At 42.8% G+C, this 15,829-nt stretch overlaps 1 protein-coding gene across 3 annotated transcripts in view; it reads left to right on the forward strand.

Moving 5' to 3' along the window:
* Nucleotides 1-15,829, forward strand: part of LOC139530902 (fibroblast growth factor receptor-like 1) — a 60,189-nt gene that overhangs the window by 30,982 nt on the left and 13,378 nt on the right. For all 3 annotated transcript variants that reach the window (XM_071327692.1, XM_071327693.1, XM_071327691.1), the window contains 4 exons: nt 3,174-3,446; nt 13,270-13,356; nt 13,481-13,765; nt 14,535-14,888. In XM_071327692.1, the coding sequence (XP_071183793.1) occupies nt 3,174-3,446; nt 13,270-13,356; nt 13,481-13,765; nt 14,535-14,888 (999 nt within the window). The remainder of the gene's footprint in view (nt 1-3,173; nt 3,447-13,269; nt 13,357-13,480; nt 13,766-14,534; nt 14,889-15,829) is intronic.

The raw sequence follows: 15,829 nt of genomic DNA on the forward strand, positions 1-15,829 counted from the left end.
GAAGTAGTGCATTTTAACAGTTTGATACAGACCTCAGAAATTAGTTAGTTGTTCTATTTAATATGTGGTACAATATAGCTTCTCTGTAGTAATTGCACATTGAGAAGCAGTTGATTGCGTTAGATTAACACCCATTAGCTCTATGAGTTAGTGAAGCTGTGGGACTCAGGCAGGGCAGTGGGTATTTCCACCATGTGTTGTGACCTCTCTCTCTGTGGTTGTGAGTAGATAGTCTGCTGAGGAGGACTGAACACTGAGCCCCTCTGTTCTGCTCTTCTGTTAGCAGAGGAGTGAGATATGGGCCGGCTGACAAGTCCCCTCACGTCCTCCTTGCAGACCTAAACAGTGGCACTTACAATTTCCTGTGCATGCTTCAGAACAGGAAGATCAGAGAGGATGGCAGAGCCTGTGCACTCCTTGTGTGTGTATCTGGGAGAATGTCTGTGTGTTAGATATTGATTTTAAGGACAGAAGTATATTTATTTAAAAATATATATATTTCACCTTTATTTAACCAGGTAGGCCAGTTGAGAACAAGTTCTCATTTACAACTACGATCTGGCCAAGATAAAGCAAAGCAGTGCGACAAAAACAACAACACAGAGTTACACATGGGAATAATCTATATACAGTGTGTGCAAATGTAGTAAGATTAGGGAGGTAAGGCAATAAATAGGCCATAGTGGCGAAATAATTACAATTTAGCATTAACACTGGAGTGATAGATGTGCAGATGATGATTTGCAAGTAGAGATACTGGGGTGCAAAAGAGCAAATAAAATAACAATATGGGGATGCGGTAGTTGGGTGGGCTATTTACAGATGGGCTGTGTACAGGTGCGGTGATCGGTAAGCTGCTCTGACAGCTGATGCTTAAAGTTAGTTAGGAAGATTTAACACAGCATAGGGTTCACCTTCTCTCATGGAGCGGTCAGAGTGCAGTGGAAGGTTACAGTACACTCACCGTTTGTCTGTCCACTTTATGCACCACCTAGCTAGTATCTAAGTCAAATCAAATTCATTTATATACCCCTTCTTACATCAGCTGATATATCAAAGTGCTGTACAGAAACCCAGCCTAAAACCCCAAACAGCAAGCAATGCAGGTGTAGAAGCATGGTGGCTAGGAAAAACTCCCTAGAAAGGCCAAAACCAAGGAAGAAACCTAGAGAGGAACCAGGCTATGAGGGGTGGCCAGTCCTCTTCTGATCATTGAGAGTATCTCTACCGCTCCTGCTGTCTCTAGAGAGTTGAAAACAGCAGGTCTGGGACAGGTAGCACGTCCGGCGAACAGGTCAGGGTTCCATAGCCGCAGGCAGAACAGTTGAAACTGGAGCAGCAGCACGGCCAGGTGGACTGGGGACAGCAAGGAGTCATCATGCCAAGTAGTCCTGAGGCATGGTCCTAGGGCTCAGGTCCTCAGAGAGAGAGAGAGAGAAAGAAAGAAAGAAAGAAAGAGAGGATTAGAGAGAGTATACTTAAATTAACACAGGACACCGGATAAGACAGGAGAAATACTCCAGATATAACAGACTGACCCTAGCCCCCGACACATAAACTACTGCAGCATAAATACTGGAGGCTGAGACAGGAGGGGTCAGGAGACACTGTGGCCCCATCCGATGATACCTCCGGACAGGGCCAAACAGGCAGGATATAACACCACCCACTTTGCCAAAGTACAGCCCCCACACCACTAGAGGGATATAAGTGTGATGATACCACTCACAAGTTATGGTCCACATGCTTTGATCTCCCACACGCTACACACAGGCAGAGCCTTCAACTCTCTCTGTCTACAATGGAGGACAAGGCTAGTCCAATTATTACAATCTGGTTTCATCTCGGGGTAATCAGATGAAGGAAGGAGGTAATGAGTGAGCCCCCACATCTTCCCTAAAAGCATCCAAGAGATGTTGCTTCATTCAATTCAGCCCAATTCAGATATAAATTGTTTTCAATTCATTTCAAATGAAATATGACTGAGTGTAATATGTCGTTTATGGATGTAGAGTACCAGTCAAAAGTTTGGACACACATACTCGTTCAAGGGTTTTTCTTTTTTTTATGGAATCATGGAGTAACCAAAAAAGTGTTAAACAAATCCAAATACATTTTAGATTTTAGATTCTTCAAAGTAGCCACCCTTTGCCTTGATGACAGCTTGGCACACTCTTGTCATTCTCTCAACCAGCCTGGAATGCTTTCCCAACAGTTTTGAAGTAGTTCCCACGTATGCTGAGCACTTGTTGGCTGCTTTTCTTTCACTCTTCAGTCCAACTCATCCCAAACCATCTCAATTGGGTTGAGGTCGGGTGATTGTGGAGGCCAGGTCATCTGATGCAGCACTCCATCAGTCTCCTTGGTCAAATAGCCCTTACACAGCCAGGAGGTGTGTTTTGTGTCATTGTCCTGTTGAAAAACAAATGATAGTCCCACTAAGTGCAAACCAGATGGGATGGTGTATCGCTGCAGAATGCTGTGGTAGCCATGCTGGTTAAATGTGCCTTGAATTCTAAATAAATCACTGACTGTGTCACCAGCAAAGCACGCCTACACCATCACACCTCCTCCTCCATGCTTCACTGGGGGAACCACACATGCGTAGATCATCCGTTCACCTACTCTGACTCTCACAAAGACACGGCAGTTGGAACCAAAAATAGCAAATTTGGACTCATCAGACCAAGGGACAGATTTCCACCGGTCTAATGTCCATTGCTTGTGTTTCATGGCCCAAGCAAGTCTCTTCTTCTTATTGGTGTCCTCCAGTAGTGGTTTCTTGGCAGCAATTCGACCATAAAGGCCTGATTCACGCCGTCTCCTCTGAACAGTTGATGTTGAGATGTGTCTGTTTCTTGAACTCTGTGAAGCATTTATTTTGGCTGCAATCTGAGGTGCAGTTAACTCTAATGAACTTACCGTCTGCAACAGAGGTAACTCTGGGTCTTCCTTTCCTGTGGCGGTCCTCATGAGAGCCAGTTTCATCATAGCGCTTGATGGTTTTTGTGACTGCACTTGAAGAAACTTTCAAAGTTCTTGAAATTTTCCGTATTGACGGACCTTCATGTCTTAAAGTAAAGTACTGTATATCAATCTAGTCTTTGTATTTAATGTTTAAATAAAATGTAGGCCAAAAGTTAAACTCATCGATTGTTTGTGTGTTGCTCCAGGACCTCCGCGGGTGGCTGAGAGGGTGGCCCATAGACAGTCAGTGCACCTGGGGAGTTCCATCAAGCTGCCATGCCCTGTTGAAGGAGACCCGCCACCCCTCATCATGTGGACCAAAGACGGCCGCAACATCCACAGCGGCTGGACCCGCTTCCGCATCCTCCGCCTGGGCCTGAAGATCAAGGAAGTGGAGGTTGAGGATGCTGGAACATACATCTGCAAAGCCACCAACGGCTTTGGCAGCGTCAGCATCAACTATACCCTCATTGTCATTGGTAAGTAGAAAGGTGTCTTGCGGTTAGGGCTGTTGCGGTGACCGCCACACCGGCAGTCATGAGTCAAGGTAGTCAAATTCCACGTGACCGTTTAGTCACGGTAATTAGGTTTCTCTAAGCTCTGATGTTGCTGCTGGCCATTATTAGGCTACCAAACTGCCTGGTACTCAGCACTCTATTGTCCCTCTAATCACTCTGACATTAATGCAAATGTGTTGGAAAATCTAATCAAACACTTAATGAGAGCCCATGAGCTCATGTTGCGGAACATTTCAATAGGCTATGGAATTGTGTGAGACAAGGCTAGGCCTACTATATTTATTTCTCAACTTTCCTAATATTAAGCACATTGCTTATATTTACAACGGGAGTAGAGCCTGCCTGGCTGGCATGAAAATTAACCGCGGGTAAAAGCATTCTCCATTCGCTATTTAAGTGCATAGATGACATGTATTTTTTCTGATGCCCCTGTTTCGATACAGGTGCATGATAATGGTTCATTCTAAATCAAAACAAATTCCACACATATATTATTTAGTATATGTAAAGAACAGATTAAATCAAGAATATTCTGATGGGTGACAATATTATTTTATCACTTGTGAATTATATATTGTCCCTTGTGAATGATGCCCAGCATAAGAAACAATGCCTTCTTTTGCGACTTTTTCGAATCATAGTGGCACACCTGATGTCGCCTAGCCCACAGGCCTATATGTTTAAATAAGATTTATATCACAACTAAAGTGGCCAAATAACTTTTTTAAATTCAGCACATTAATCCACTTTACAAGGGGTGTAGAGTCTAACTGGTATACATAAGCAGCACGTGAGTTTCAAGTTTGAGGAAGATAATTTTCACCTAAAAATGCACCTTTATAATAAAAGCATTACATGCATAATTGCGTTTGCAGTCACTTTTGATAATGGTGTTTTCCGCTAATGGAACATTTGCACTTATAGCCTACTACCATGTGTGCATTGCTGCGCTTATAATGTTAAGAAATAGTCTAATAGTTTATCAACATTTTAAGCTAAACATTCTGATCTGTTGCGTCAGCCATATTGCGTAAAAACTTTTTTTGATGCTAGTGGTTGTATTAATTTGAGATCTATCGCATCCCACAACTGTCCCAGACTATGTTTGCGATATTTATTTCTCGCACAGAATAAAATAGGTCAACCTTTGTACTATGGGGGATAGTAGATTGACATAGGCTAGTGCTTTTGCTGTTCGTTAGGTGTACTCATCTTGTTGGCTGACGAAAAGTAAATATGGACAGTTCTTCCAATATCTTCAATATGCATATCGGAATTGGATAAGGACTCGCGCAGTTGCATCCCCGATGTGTCTGTCTTCACTTGTAGCCTGTGAGAAAGACCCGATCACGTGATGAAGCACGCAGCACTCAGGGAGAAGGGCACAATGGCCACTGGTCGCAAAAGGCATGGATTTTTTTAGGGTGCATTACGGTCACAAGGGAATGCCGCCATGAAATTCTAGAGATTATCAAGTGCTTGTCAAATTGTGAATGAGTGACTGATGTAGTGTGTACAGCCTGCGCAAAAAACAAAGCAGAGCTCATGTCTTTCAAGCAACTTTTTTCAAATCATCATTAGAGTCGCATGATGCAGCCTTACAATGTATTAAAAATGAAAACATATAGCCCAACGTTTGTAGAAAAACTAAAGTTACATTAACAACTCTAAATTAAGCATATAGGAATACCTATATCTTTGTTAACCTTTCAACACAGAATAGCCGCATGTGCGCACTCCCTCAAATCGTTTTGAGAAAATATTTGTTAAATTGTATTCTTCATAATATAAAATAATGCCACGGAATTCGAAGAAAATCTTGTCTGCTAAATTAACTAGTGTAGCCCACAGCCATTTATCATAGCCACATCAGGACCTAACATAAGGACAACTCAGAGTATGCTATTCTGTTCTTCTGAAATAGACTACAGTTTCTTCATATCATGCTTCTTTAGACCTGTCTAAAATAAATAATGGATTTGTTGTGAAGGTGTAGGCTATATTACATGGATTTATTAGACTTTTTAAAATGTAGATGATCCAAAGGTCAGCATCAGTAGCTTGTAGGCTATGTGTGGAAGCCAGCAGATGCTAAATGTGTTTATCACTGTCAATTACCATGAGACCGACAGTTATTTGCTTGACAATCACCGGCTGACGAAATGTAGTTTGCCAAGTAATACCATTCATAGTGAAATCACTTTTAATATGACGCTACCCAGAAACCATGCATATGACTCAGACCGTGCCATCATCTTTCGAAGGAAGTGTTTCAAAGTCAGTCAATTAACTTTTCCTTCAGGTCAAGATCTTGTAGATTTACAGATGTTAAAAGACAACGCCATGCACCATGGAGTCATGGCTTTGAAATAAGGGGATTTGGGAAGGGGGATTGTAGTTGATACCTTCCTCTTCTATATCTGTTATATCATTCACCACTTAAGCCCAAAGTCAACAGAGAGAATGGGATATTGTTTCATACTACATCATCCTCTGTGACTCAAGCGGATCTTAACTTCTTCCCTCTCCCCAGGCTAAGCTGTGGTTTGTCAAAGCAGGGGCTCCTTAACTTGGAATTGTCCAACAAGAAACATATTCCCCTTAACATTAACCTATTAAACTTCATAAAGCTTATAAGAGGACATGATGGTCTCATGTGCAAGAGACATACTTGTAACTCTCAGTCAAGTCAAGCAACTGTACAGTACAGTTTACTCTGTGCTAGAGTAGAGCGTGATGAATGAGAGGACTGGAGTGTGATAGCACTGTTTAGTTTAAGATGCCTAATTAGGTCCAGAACCTCCTGCAGGGGAGGGGGGTGGATGGCAGGGGCCGACTGGAGGAGCTGCTTCCTGGTCTTGTGATCAAATCAAATTGTATTAGTCGCGTACACAGATTTTCAGATGTTATCGCTGGTGCTTTGAAAAGTGTAATAATACCAAGCAAAAGAACTAAGAAAAAACACAATAATCACGAAAAATTCAAAAATTAAGAAATGAAGAAATATCAGAATGAGCAATGTCAGAGAACGGTATATAAATATATATACATATAATGGTGTGTAAAGACAGTATGGACAGTATATGAATAGAAAAGGTGTTTACAGCAGTAGTTATATACTGTAGGATGAGCCATCACTAGAATGCGTAAAACAGTATTTAAACATTATTAAAGTGACCAGTGTACAATTACTCTATAGGGCAGTACCGAGTGGTAGCTGGCTACAACAGCGACTAAGGTGATGGCTTTTCAAACTGGCCTTGTTTTGGGATAGAACCCTAATCACATAGATCAGACCAGGACAACAGAAAGTAAAGAGAATGGTGTCCGTTGTGTAGTGTAGTATCATAGGGTCGAGATGCGGATCTGGGGAAGTGTTATTCTAACAAAGTTATTTTGGCTCACGTTAAAGATTAAGTTGACTGAGAGGTCAGAGAGAGGGTAGATCTGTTGATTGTCTCCCGAGAAGCGCAGCGGTCTAAGGCATTACTACAGACCCGGGTTCGATCCTAGGCTGTGTCACAGCCAGCCATGATTGGGAGACCCATGAGGCGGCTCAATTGGCCCAGCGTCGTCCAGGTTAGGGGAGTGTTTGGCCGGCCGGGATTAACTTGTCCCATCGCGTTCTAGCGCCTGCAAGCTGACTTCGGTTGCCAGCTGGACGGTGTTTCCTCCGACACATTGGTGTGGCTGGCTTCCGGGTTAAGCGAGCAGTGTGTCAAGAAGCAGTGTGGCTTGGCAGGATCGTGTTTCGGAGGACGCATGGCTCTCAACCTTCACCTCTCCCGAGTCATTTGGAGAGTTGCAGCAATGAGATAAGACTGTAACTACCAATTGGATATGACAAAATTGGGGAGAAAAAGGGGTAAAAGTACACCTTCCCCCCAAAAAATGTTTTATCTGTTGGACAATAAAAATAGATTTATAGACACATACCAAGAGGAGGAATGTCAAAATTCACACTAGAGCTGTATTTCATGAAAGTCATGGTTTCATGATTGTGTATGACTGTACTGTACTTACATTATTTTACTGTACATGTAAAATAAGAGCACTACTTTTGGCAGACATTTATCGAATGTGCAAAGTTTCAGGTTGCCCACATGATTTACAGTGGTTCATGCTAAATTCAAAACAATCCATATGATTGCAGAGTACAGCACCATTTGTATAAATCAAGTCAATGTATCCAAATGATAGATAGCATCTCTCCCTCTCGCCTTACCAGGGTTGGGTAGGATACTTTCTAAATGTAATCCATTACAGTTACTAGTTAGCCTACTTATCCAAAATTGTAATCAGTCATTACCCAAACTCAGTAACGTAATCTGGTTACTTTCCGTTACTTTTGGATTACTTTTCCCTGAAGAGGCATTCGAAGAAAACAAGAAGGATCCATCAAACGCATTTGGTGTGTTATCATAGTTGTTTCTGATTTGTGGTCAGACTCGCTCAGGTAGAACAAACAAACTTATTTTCAATGCTGAATTAAATGTCATTGAGAAAACAGAAAGGTGTCATAGTGTATTTTTTTGCAAACATCCTTTCTGAATTTAAAAGTAATCCAAGAAGTAATCCTCTAGTTTTTAAAAAGTATCTGTAACCCGATTACAATATTTTTTGCTGGTATTGTAACTGATTACAGTTAAAGGTTTTTGTAATCAGATTACTCTCCAACCCTGCTGCTTACATACTGTAGTAGTGTTTGCAACTTAAAACTGATTTATTTAGCTTGGCGTCTGCAGTTTGATGAAATGAAAAGTATTTAGGCTTTCAGTAGTGCTGAAACAGGGGGAGGTTTATAAGATAAGTTCAACATGCCTGCTTGTATTATTATCTACTCCCACACAGGACAGAGATGTCTCTTACCTTTAAAAGTTCAAAGGCATTTTTTTTTCTTGAGGGATACTGTTTTCTCATGTGTATTTTATTAAACTGAACACCATTATTTTCACCCTCTCTGATCTCCACCACAAACTGTTTGGCTTCGCTCTTAAGCCTGGTGGAGTTGGTTCTGTTTTTCTTTCCCACTGTTTGTGGTGAATGCGTGACAACCCAACACTAGTCTCTCAGCAGTCATTCCACATCTCTATTTTGTAAGACCACAGATACCTCTCCCTCGCTCTACTCTCTCTCTCTCCTTGTCCTTCTCTAATCCATCATTCCAGCCAGGGACTGGCACACATCACCAGTTTGTTTGTTTTTATAATAGTCCTATCAGGCGTGCAGTGCAGTCAGAGGCTTTTTTGGCTACGGAGATTAGGGGAGCCTCATTTTAAAACATTTACAGGACGGAAGTCATACATTGGGAGAACTGACAGCCTAAAAACGGTAGAATGGTCCATAATTATTGTGAGCGGAACATTTCCAATCAATGGTGAAATGTTTGTACCTCTTGATGTACCTAGTTGTTAGACATTTTAATAGTTTTTTGTATATAGTTCAATGCCTGGTGGGGAAGGCTGGTAGACTTGTCAGAGATGATTTATTTGAAGTGTTGTAAATGGGAGGTGTAATACTGGCTAGCTTCCAGCGTAGCTCTGCAAACAGCATCCATCATTTGAGTGATTATTTTTACTGGAGCTCAGAAAGAGTGCTGTTCAATATCCTGGCTGGCTTTGAAGCTCAAGGCCCGTAGTGCACAACTCACTTTTTAATCAGGACAGAAAGAAAGAAGGGCAGGGAAGAGAAGGAGAGGGCGAGTAGGGGAGAAACAATGGGATAGGGGTATAAGAAAGAAATGGAAGATGTGGAAGGAAGAAAGAGAGAAAATAGTGAGAGAAAGAAAAGGGGGTGGTCCTGGTGATATAAGGGTGTTTCTCCATCCAGCTGCGGCTGTAGAAGCAATCCTTCTCCCAATCGGCCAGTGGGCAGCCTGTCCTCCCCTGAGCTATCCCAAGAATCTGGTCAGCCAGTGCAACATGGCGCCTCCTCAATCCCCCCAGCTGGCTGTTTGTGCCCTGTTTGGGGTGGTCTCCTGACAACTGACTCCCACCCGACCCTCCTAAACTCCCCCCCACCCTCACCCCTCCTGCTGGTGGACTGGAATAGATAGGGACATGACTGCCACACTGACAGACAGACAGATACACGATCTACACTGATCCGTTTTTTATATTGTAACAGTGTTGACACAGCACAGACCATGTAAACAGATAGAGGATCATGGTAGCCTTCATTTCTACATGGATACTTTAAATCTCTATAGTACAGTGGTAGTGATAGTAGAAGTGCTGTAGTGGAAGTGATAGTACAGACTTTGTTGACTGTCCAGATATACTGCATTATGTGTGGCTGATAACATATGGTGGTTGTTTGATGATGTAGTGATGATGTAAGGCCACTACTCATTACTTTCTCTGGACATTAGAATGTCCCTAACTACATCTGAAACTCATTGTGACACACAGAATGATGGGGCATTTTCCTGAGATTCAGTTGAAGCTCAAGGCCAGGGGAGTGAGAGTGACCTACTACCTTTGGCTGGATTTGTGAATGAAGAGGAGAGAAAGAAGGGAGGGCACCAGACCCAGTGGTACAGTAGGCTAGAGAGACAGTTTCAATGGATTCTTTGGTTGTTGTTAGCCGCTTACTTTGCCTGTCTTCCCAACATTTTGTCTGTAACTGAATGTGTCTGGGTGCGTGGGTGTTTGCCTTTCCCTTCCATCTCTAAATGTACAAATGTGATGTGTTTATCAGAAGTTATATTCCATTCTGGTAATGCAATTGGAATACAAAGTAGTCTACATGTTTTATTGCTTGAAAGTTGTGTCCTGCAGAATCCGAGTGGATTGCTGTTCTTAGTTACTCTTTGATGAGGGAGGATAGGGCCCCTCTCAAGGAGAGAGAGAGGACACAAAAAGGGTTGACAGGGAGGCCTGCAAGTCCTCTCCTTTTACTGGTAATTGTATTTTTCCACTATTCCAACAATAACAACTATGTAGCAGCACTGAGATGTCCTGTCTTCCCCCAGTCTGCAGGTCTAGTGAGCCAACATTGTGTAAAGACAATAGCAGCCTAGGATAGTAGTTTAGGCCCAGACTCATAAAGGGTACCATTGTTCCTAAGGACCTCCAGAAAATAGAGAGGAAAGAGATTCAGGAACAAAAAAAATGTGAAAAGAAAATCCGGGCAGCGTGGGACCGTGTTCTGTTTGGATTGGGAAGTTCAGGAACTGGAAGGAATGTGGAGAGTCCAAGTGAGCAGCAGAAAAATATATCTTCCAATGGAGGCTGTTTTTTAAAGGGAATGGGTTATTATAGTTGGCCAGTTTAAGCCCTTCATATAGTCATGACATCATGACTGGGCCTGGTGCTGGAGGTGGCAGACAATGGAAGTTTTGTGCCCAGAGAACCATAGACAGCTTTGGGGGGTTTGGGGAAAGTCGGAGGGTGCCTGGAGTGGGGGGTTAGAAGCCACATCTGGTCCCTTTACCTGCCCCATTCAAACGCAGAGTGTGCGCCAAACTGGATTTGGACGAATTTTACTGGAGGCTACACTGGGTTCAGGCTCTGTACAAGATGTATGGCAGTGTTTCCCAAACTTGGGGTCGCCTGATTTGAAAATGAGGTCGTGAGAGAAAACTTGTGCTTGGTTCGTAGAAGCGGGGTTACATCAGTAACCTCCGGTAGCTGCTAGATGTGGTTATAATAAACAGAGCGGTGTCTGTTTTCTTCCTACAAATGTTGCTCTATCTTTTGAACTGTTTAAGCTACAAAATATTATGACCCCATCACTTAGGAACACGTATCCCACTGGGCACAGACTTCAGTTCAACGTTTACTTTTGATTTACATTTGGTTGAGTTGTCAACTAACGTGAATTCAAAGTGAAATCAACAAAAAAATTCACCATGTCATTGGATTTAGGTTAAAAGTTGTGTGAAAAAAAGACGAAATCCCCTTACGTTGATGACTTTTTGCTAATCCAATTAGTTTTCCATGTTGATTCAATGCCATCACATTGATTTTGGGGGTTGAAATTACTTGGAAACAACATTGATTCATAATTTTTTCCCCCAGTAGCAGGTGTCTTCTGTTTCCCTCTACAATGCCCACAAGCCGTGCAGGACTCAGTAGACCAGGCACTAAATCAGACTGTGGGGAAAAGAATATCAAAATGTTATTGCCTGATGGTCTTCACAACTTCGCAATACCTTTCTGATGCATTTCAGTCACTTCAAAACATACTATCTTCAGATTGAAATACAGTCAAAAGTACTGTCGGATTGATTTACAATAGACTGTCATAGCCCCAATTAAAAAAGTAAATAATGGCCGTTGATTACATCACTTTCTTTACATGGTGGGGTCGGACATTTTTGTTAAATATCAAAATGGGGTTGTGGGCAAAAAAGTTAGGGAACCCCTGGTGTATGACAATAGAACATATATTTTATATTTATTTATGAAATGTACCCCATAAGACATATTTTCTAAGTACTGAGTAACACATTCACTTAATTGATGGAATGTGTTTGACGTCACTATCAGAATTGTATAGTGGATACTTCAGAATGTGCAGCTTTAGAAGGTAGGCAACGTTAGAACTGACAAGCTCAGGGCTGGTATATTTGAAAATATTTGAAACTTGTGAATGACTCTACTAGCATGAAGTGATTTAGTGCAGTAGTTGCATGTGTAATCTATCTATCTGACACCCTGCTCTGCTTTGGTTGAACTTCTATAATTGGTCATAATGTTTGGTATTCTGAGGAATGGTAGTAGTTGGAAAGGAACTTGATACATTCCATAAATTCATCAATGTCCACCTCACAAAGTGGATATGCATTACAAATGATCTATTATGTTTCACTGATGCACTAAGCCGTGTCTCAGCTCCACCACATGAAGTCAGTCAGTCAATGACATCAACTCCACAGCTGTCTCCCAGAGCTGCACTTATGAAAACTGATCATATTACTCCCAAATGTTACAGCGTGTGACCTTAGCATGTACCCCCTCAGTGTATCCTATCTATAAATGCTACATTTACTCAGATGGAGCCAAGCGTGTTTTACTGTGCCTGTTTGGCTGGGGGCCATGTTAATGAAAATGTAAAAAGTGTGAAACAAAAAGCATTGAATTCAACTGAAACATTTTTCCACTGCTTGCTGAATCCCTTACGAAAAAAGATTGCAGTCAGTGTGCAGTATAACTGCAGTACACTGCAGTATAACTGCAATTAGAGTGCAGTATAACTGTAGTATGCTGAAAATACTGCATCCAAAATAACACTGTTTTTTTTACTGCAGTAATTTTGCAGTGTAACTGCAGTTAGAGTGCAGTATAACTGCAGTTCAGTTCAAAATACCACAGTCGACTGCAGTTACTGCACTTTTACTGCAGTTTCAAAACCGCAATCTTTTTTTGTAAGGGAATACTCATAAGCATCATAATTGTGTCCTGAGTTAGAGGAGAGGTGAATCTGACTAAAAACGTGTGTCTACTCCATAATAACAACATATTTGATAGTGTTCAGCTTTGAATGTGAATTAATTATATAAACTGCTTTGAAATAACTAAGAAAAATACCCCTCTGAGATCAGAACTGGAAGGTCACTCCAGTTGATGTTAGCCCAAATGGCGACAGAAGTCTTTCAAGTTTAACACTCGTGAAACCCTAATAGGCATACTTCATAATCTCTGTCATCACCCTCTGTTAAGACCTCCAATGCCTTTCCTGTTTGAGTATTGGGCATAACTTTTATACCATGTTCAATTACATGCTGCATATTTTCTTTGCAATGTTAAAATATAAATGTTCTGTTCCCTTTCCCCTACAGATGACTCTGGTGCTGATAAGACTGGGCCAGGGGTCCCTGGTGGGGTGGAGTCAGAGTATGACCCTGACCACCTATCAGGAAAACTAGGTAAGATCATAAAGAAAGCAACATTACTAAAGTTATTTGCATTAGATTGAGTCATATTTTATGATTCTGTTATCCATCTCTGCAAAGTCGTAAACCCAAAACTCTCTTTCCTCCTTTCCCAAAGTGCGTCCCCGCTTCACACAGCCTGCTAAAATGAGGAAACGGGTGATCGCCCGCCCAGTGGGGAGCTCTGTGCGGCTGAAGTGTACAGCCAGCGGTAACCCTCGGCCAGACCTTGTGTGGCTGAAGGACGACAGGCCGCTGACGGAGCGCGAGGTTGGCGAGGGGCGCCAGAAGAAGTGGACTCTGAGCCTGAGGAACCTGACCCCGGAGAACAGCGGCAGGTACACCTGCAGAATCTCCAACCAAGCCGGGGAGATCAACGCCACCTACAAAGTGGAGGTCATACGTAAGTATCATACAGTCACAGAGGCCTGAGTTATAAATACACTTAACGAGTCAGTCCAAGATCTCATAGCTAATGTATGAGGTAGACTCCTCAGGGGAAAGAACCATAAAATACTGTATTATATACTGTATCACAGTCCTGCAGACTGAGTTCTATGGACGTTGTGATAATGATAAATGTTGGCTATCAAGGATGGAAACTCAATGTGAACGTTGATACAATTGCCACGTAATCATAGTAACGTCGGGTCTGGATTTGAGGAGGAACCATAACCTTTTGGAGATCCTTGCTCTCTGATCTACCTTCGTCAGACGGCTGCGTTTGATCAGTAAGTCTTACTCATATCCCTACTCCATGGATGAATGTGCTTGTCTAATCATGTACGTATATGAGAAGCATATTGAGAAGGCAGGTCTGAGAATGAGGGTTGTGTTCTGGTGTGTTGGGGGAGGAGGAGGGGGCTGCTCAACCACAAGCCCCTCCAATCTTGAGCTGATTAGGATCCAGCTGTCTGCCAGCCCCCCACCCCCCTGAACCCCTCCTCCCCCTGAGACGTGTGTCCTGTACAACCAGGAGCAGAGAGAGAGGAAACTAATCACACATACTTCTTGTGTTACATGTGGTATTTCTCTCTCTCCGTCTCTCTCTGTTACAATTACAAGTTCTAAGCCTGAGGCCAATAACTGCCATTACGCTGGTACATGCAGAGAGTCAGCCTTGTTGAAATATGGAATAGTTGTGACAGTTCGTTCATTATGTCTCTCTGCAGGGCGGACCAACTCCAAACCCATCTTGACGGGCACTCACCCGGTCAACACCACAGTGGACTATGGGGGGACTACCGCATTCCAGTGCAAAGTGAGGAGCGATGTCAAACCAGTCATCCAGTGGCTCAAGCGTGTGGAGTCCAACGAGGAGAGTCGGTACAACTCCACCATCGAGGTGGGCGACCATCGCTTCATGGTGCTGCCAACGGGAGAGGTGTGGTCACGCCCTGACGGCTCCTACCTCAACAAGCTGCTCATCACCCGCGCCAAGGAGGAGGACTCTGGCATGTACATCTGTCTGGGTGCCAACACCATGGGCTACAGTTTCCGCAGTGCTTTCCTCACCGTGCTGCCAGGTAAGACCAGAGCCAGGATGCCAGCCATCTAGTACATCATTACCTTTAACCTGGCCTCCCAAAAATCCAACTTTCAAAACCTTCCCCATCACTTACAGTCGTGGCCAAATGTTTTGAGAATGACACAAATATGAATTTCCACAAAGTTTGCTGCTTCAGTGTCTTTAGATATTTTTGTCAGATGTTACTATGGAATATTGAAGTATAATTACAAGCATTTCATAAATGTCAAAGGCTTTTATTGACAATTACATGAAGTTGATGCAAAGAGTCAATATTTGCAGTGTTGACCCTTCTTTTTCAAGACCTCCACAATCCGCCCTGGCATGCTGTCAATTAACTTCTGGGCCACATCCTGACTGATGGCAGCCCGTTCTTGCATAATCAATGCTTGGAGTTTTTCAGAATTTGTGGGTTTTGGTTTGTCCACCCGCCTCTTGAGGATTGACCACAAGTTCTCAATGGGATTAAGGTCTGGGGAGTTTCCTGGCCATGGACCCAAAATATCGATGTTTTGTTCCCCGAGCCACTTAGTTATCACTTTTGCCTTATGACAAGGTGCTCCATCATGCTGGAAAAGGCATTGTTTGTCACCAAACTGTTCCTGGATGGTTGGGAGAAGTTGCTCTCGGAGGATTTGTTGGTACCATTCTTTATTCATGGCTGTGTTCTTTGGCAAAATTGTGAGTGAGCCCACTCCCTTGGCTGAGAAGCAACCCTACACATGAATGGTCTCAGGATGCTTTACTGTTGGCAGGACACAGGACTGATGGTAGCGCTCACCTTGTCCTCTCAGGACAAGCTTTTTTCCGGGTGCCCCAAACAATCAGAAAGGGGATTCATCAGAGAAAATTACTTTACCCCAGTCCTCAGCAGTCCAATCCCTGTACCTTTTGCAGAATATCAGTTTGTCCCTGATGTTTCCTGGAGAGAAGTGTCTT

The sequence above is a fragment of the Salvelinus alpinus genome, chromosome 9 (genome assembly GCF_045679555.1).
Source record: "Salvelinus alpinus chromosome 9, SLU_Salpinus.1, whole genome shotgun sequence".
NCBI lineage: Eukaryota > Metazoa > Chordata > Actinopteri > Salmoniformes > Salmonidae > Salvelinus > Salvelinus alpinus.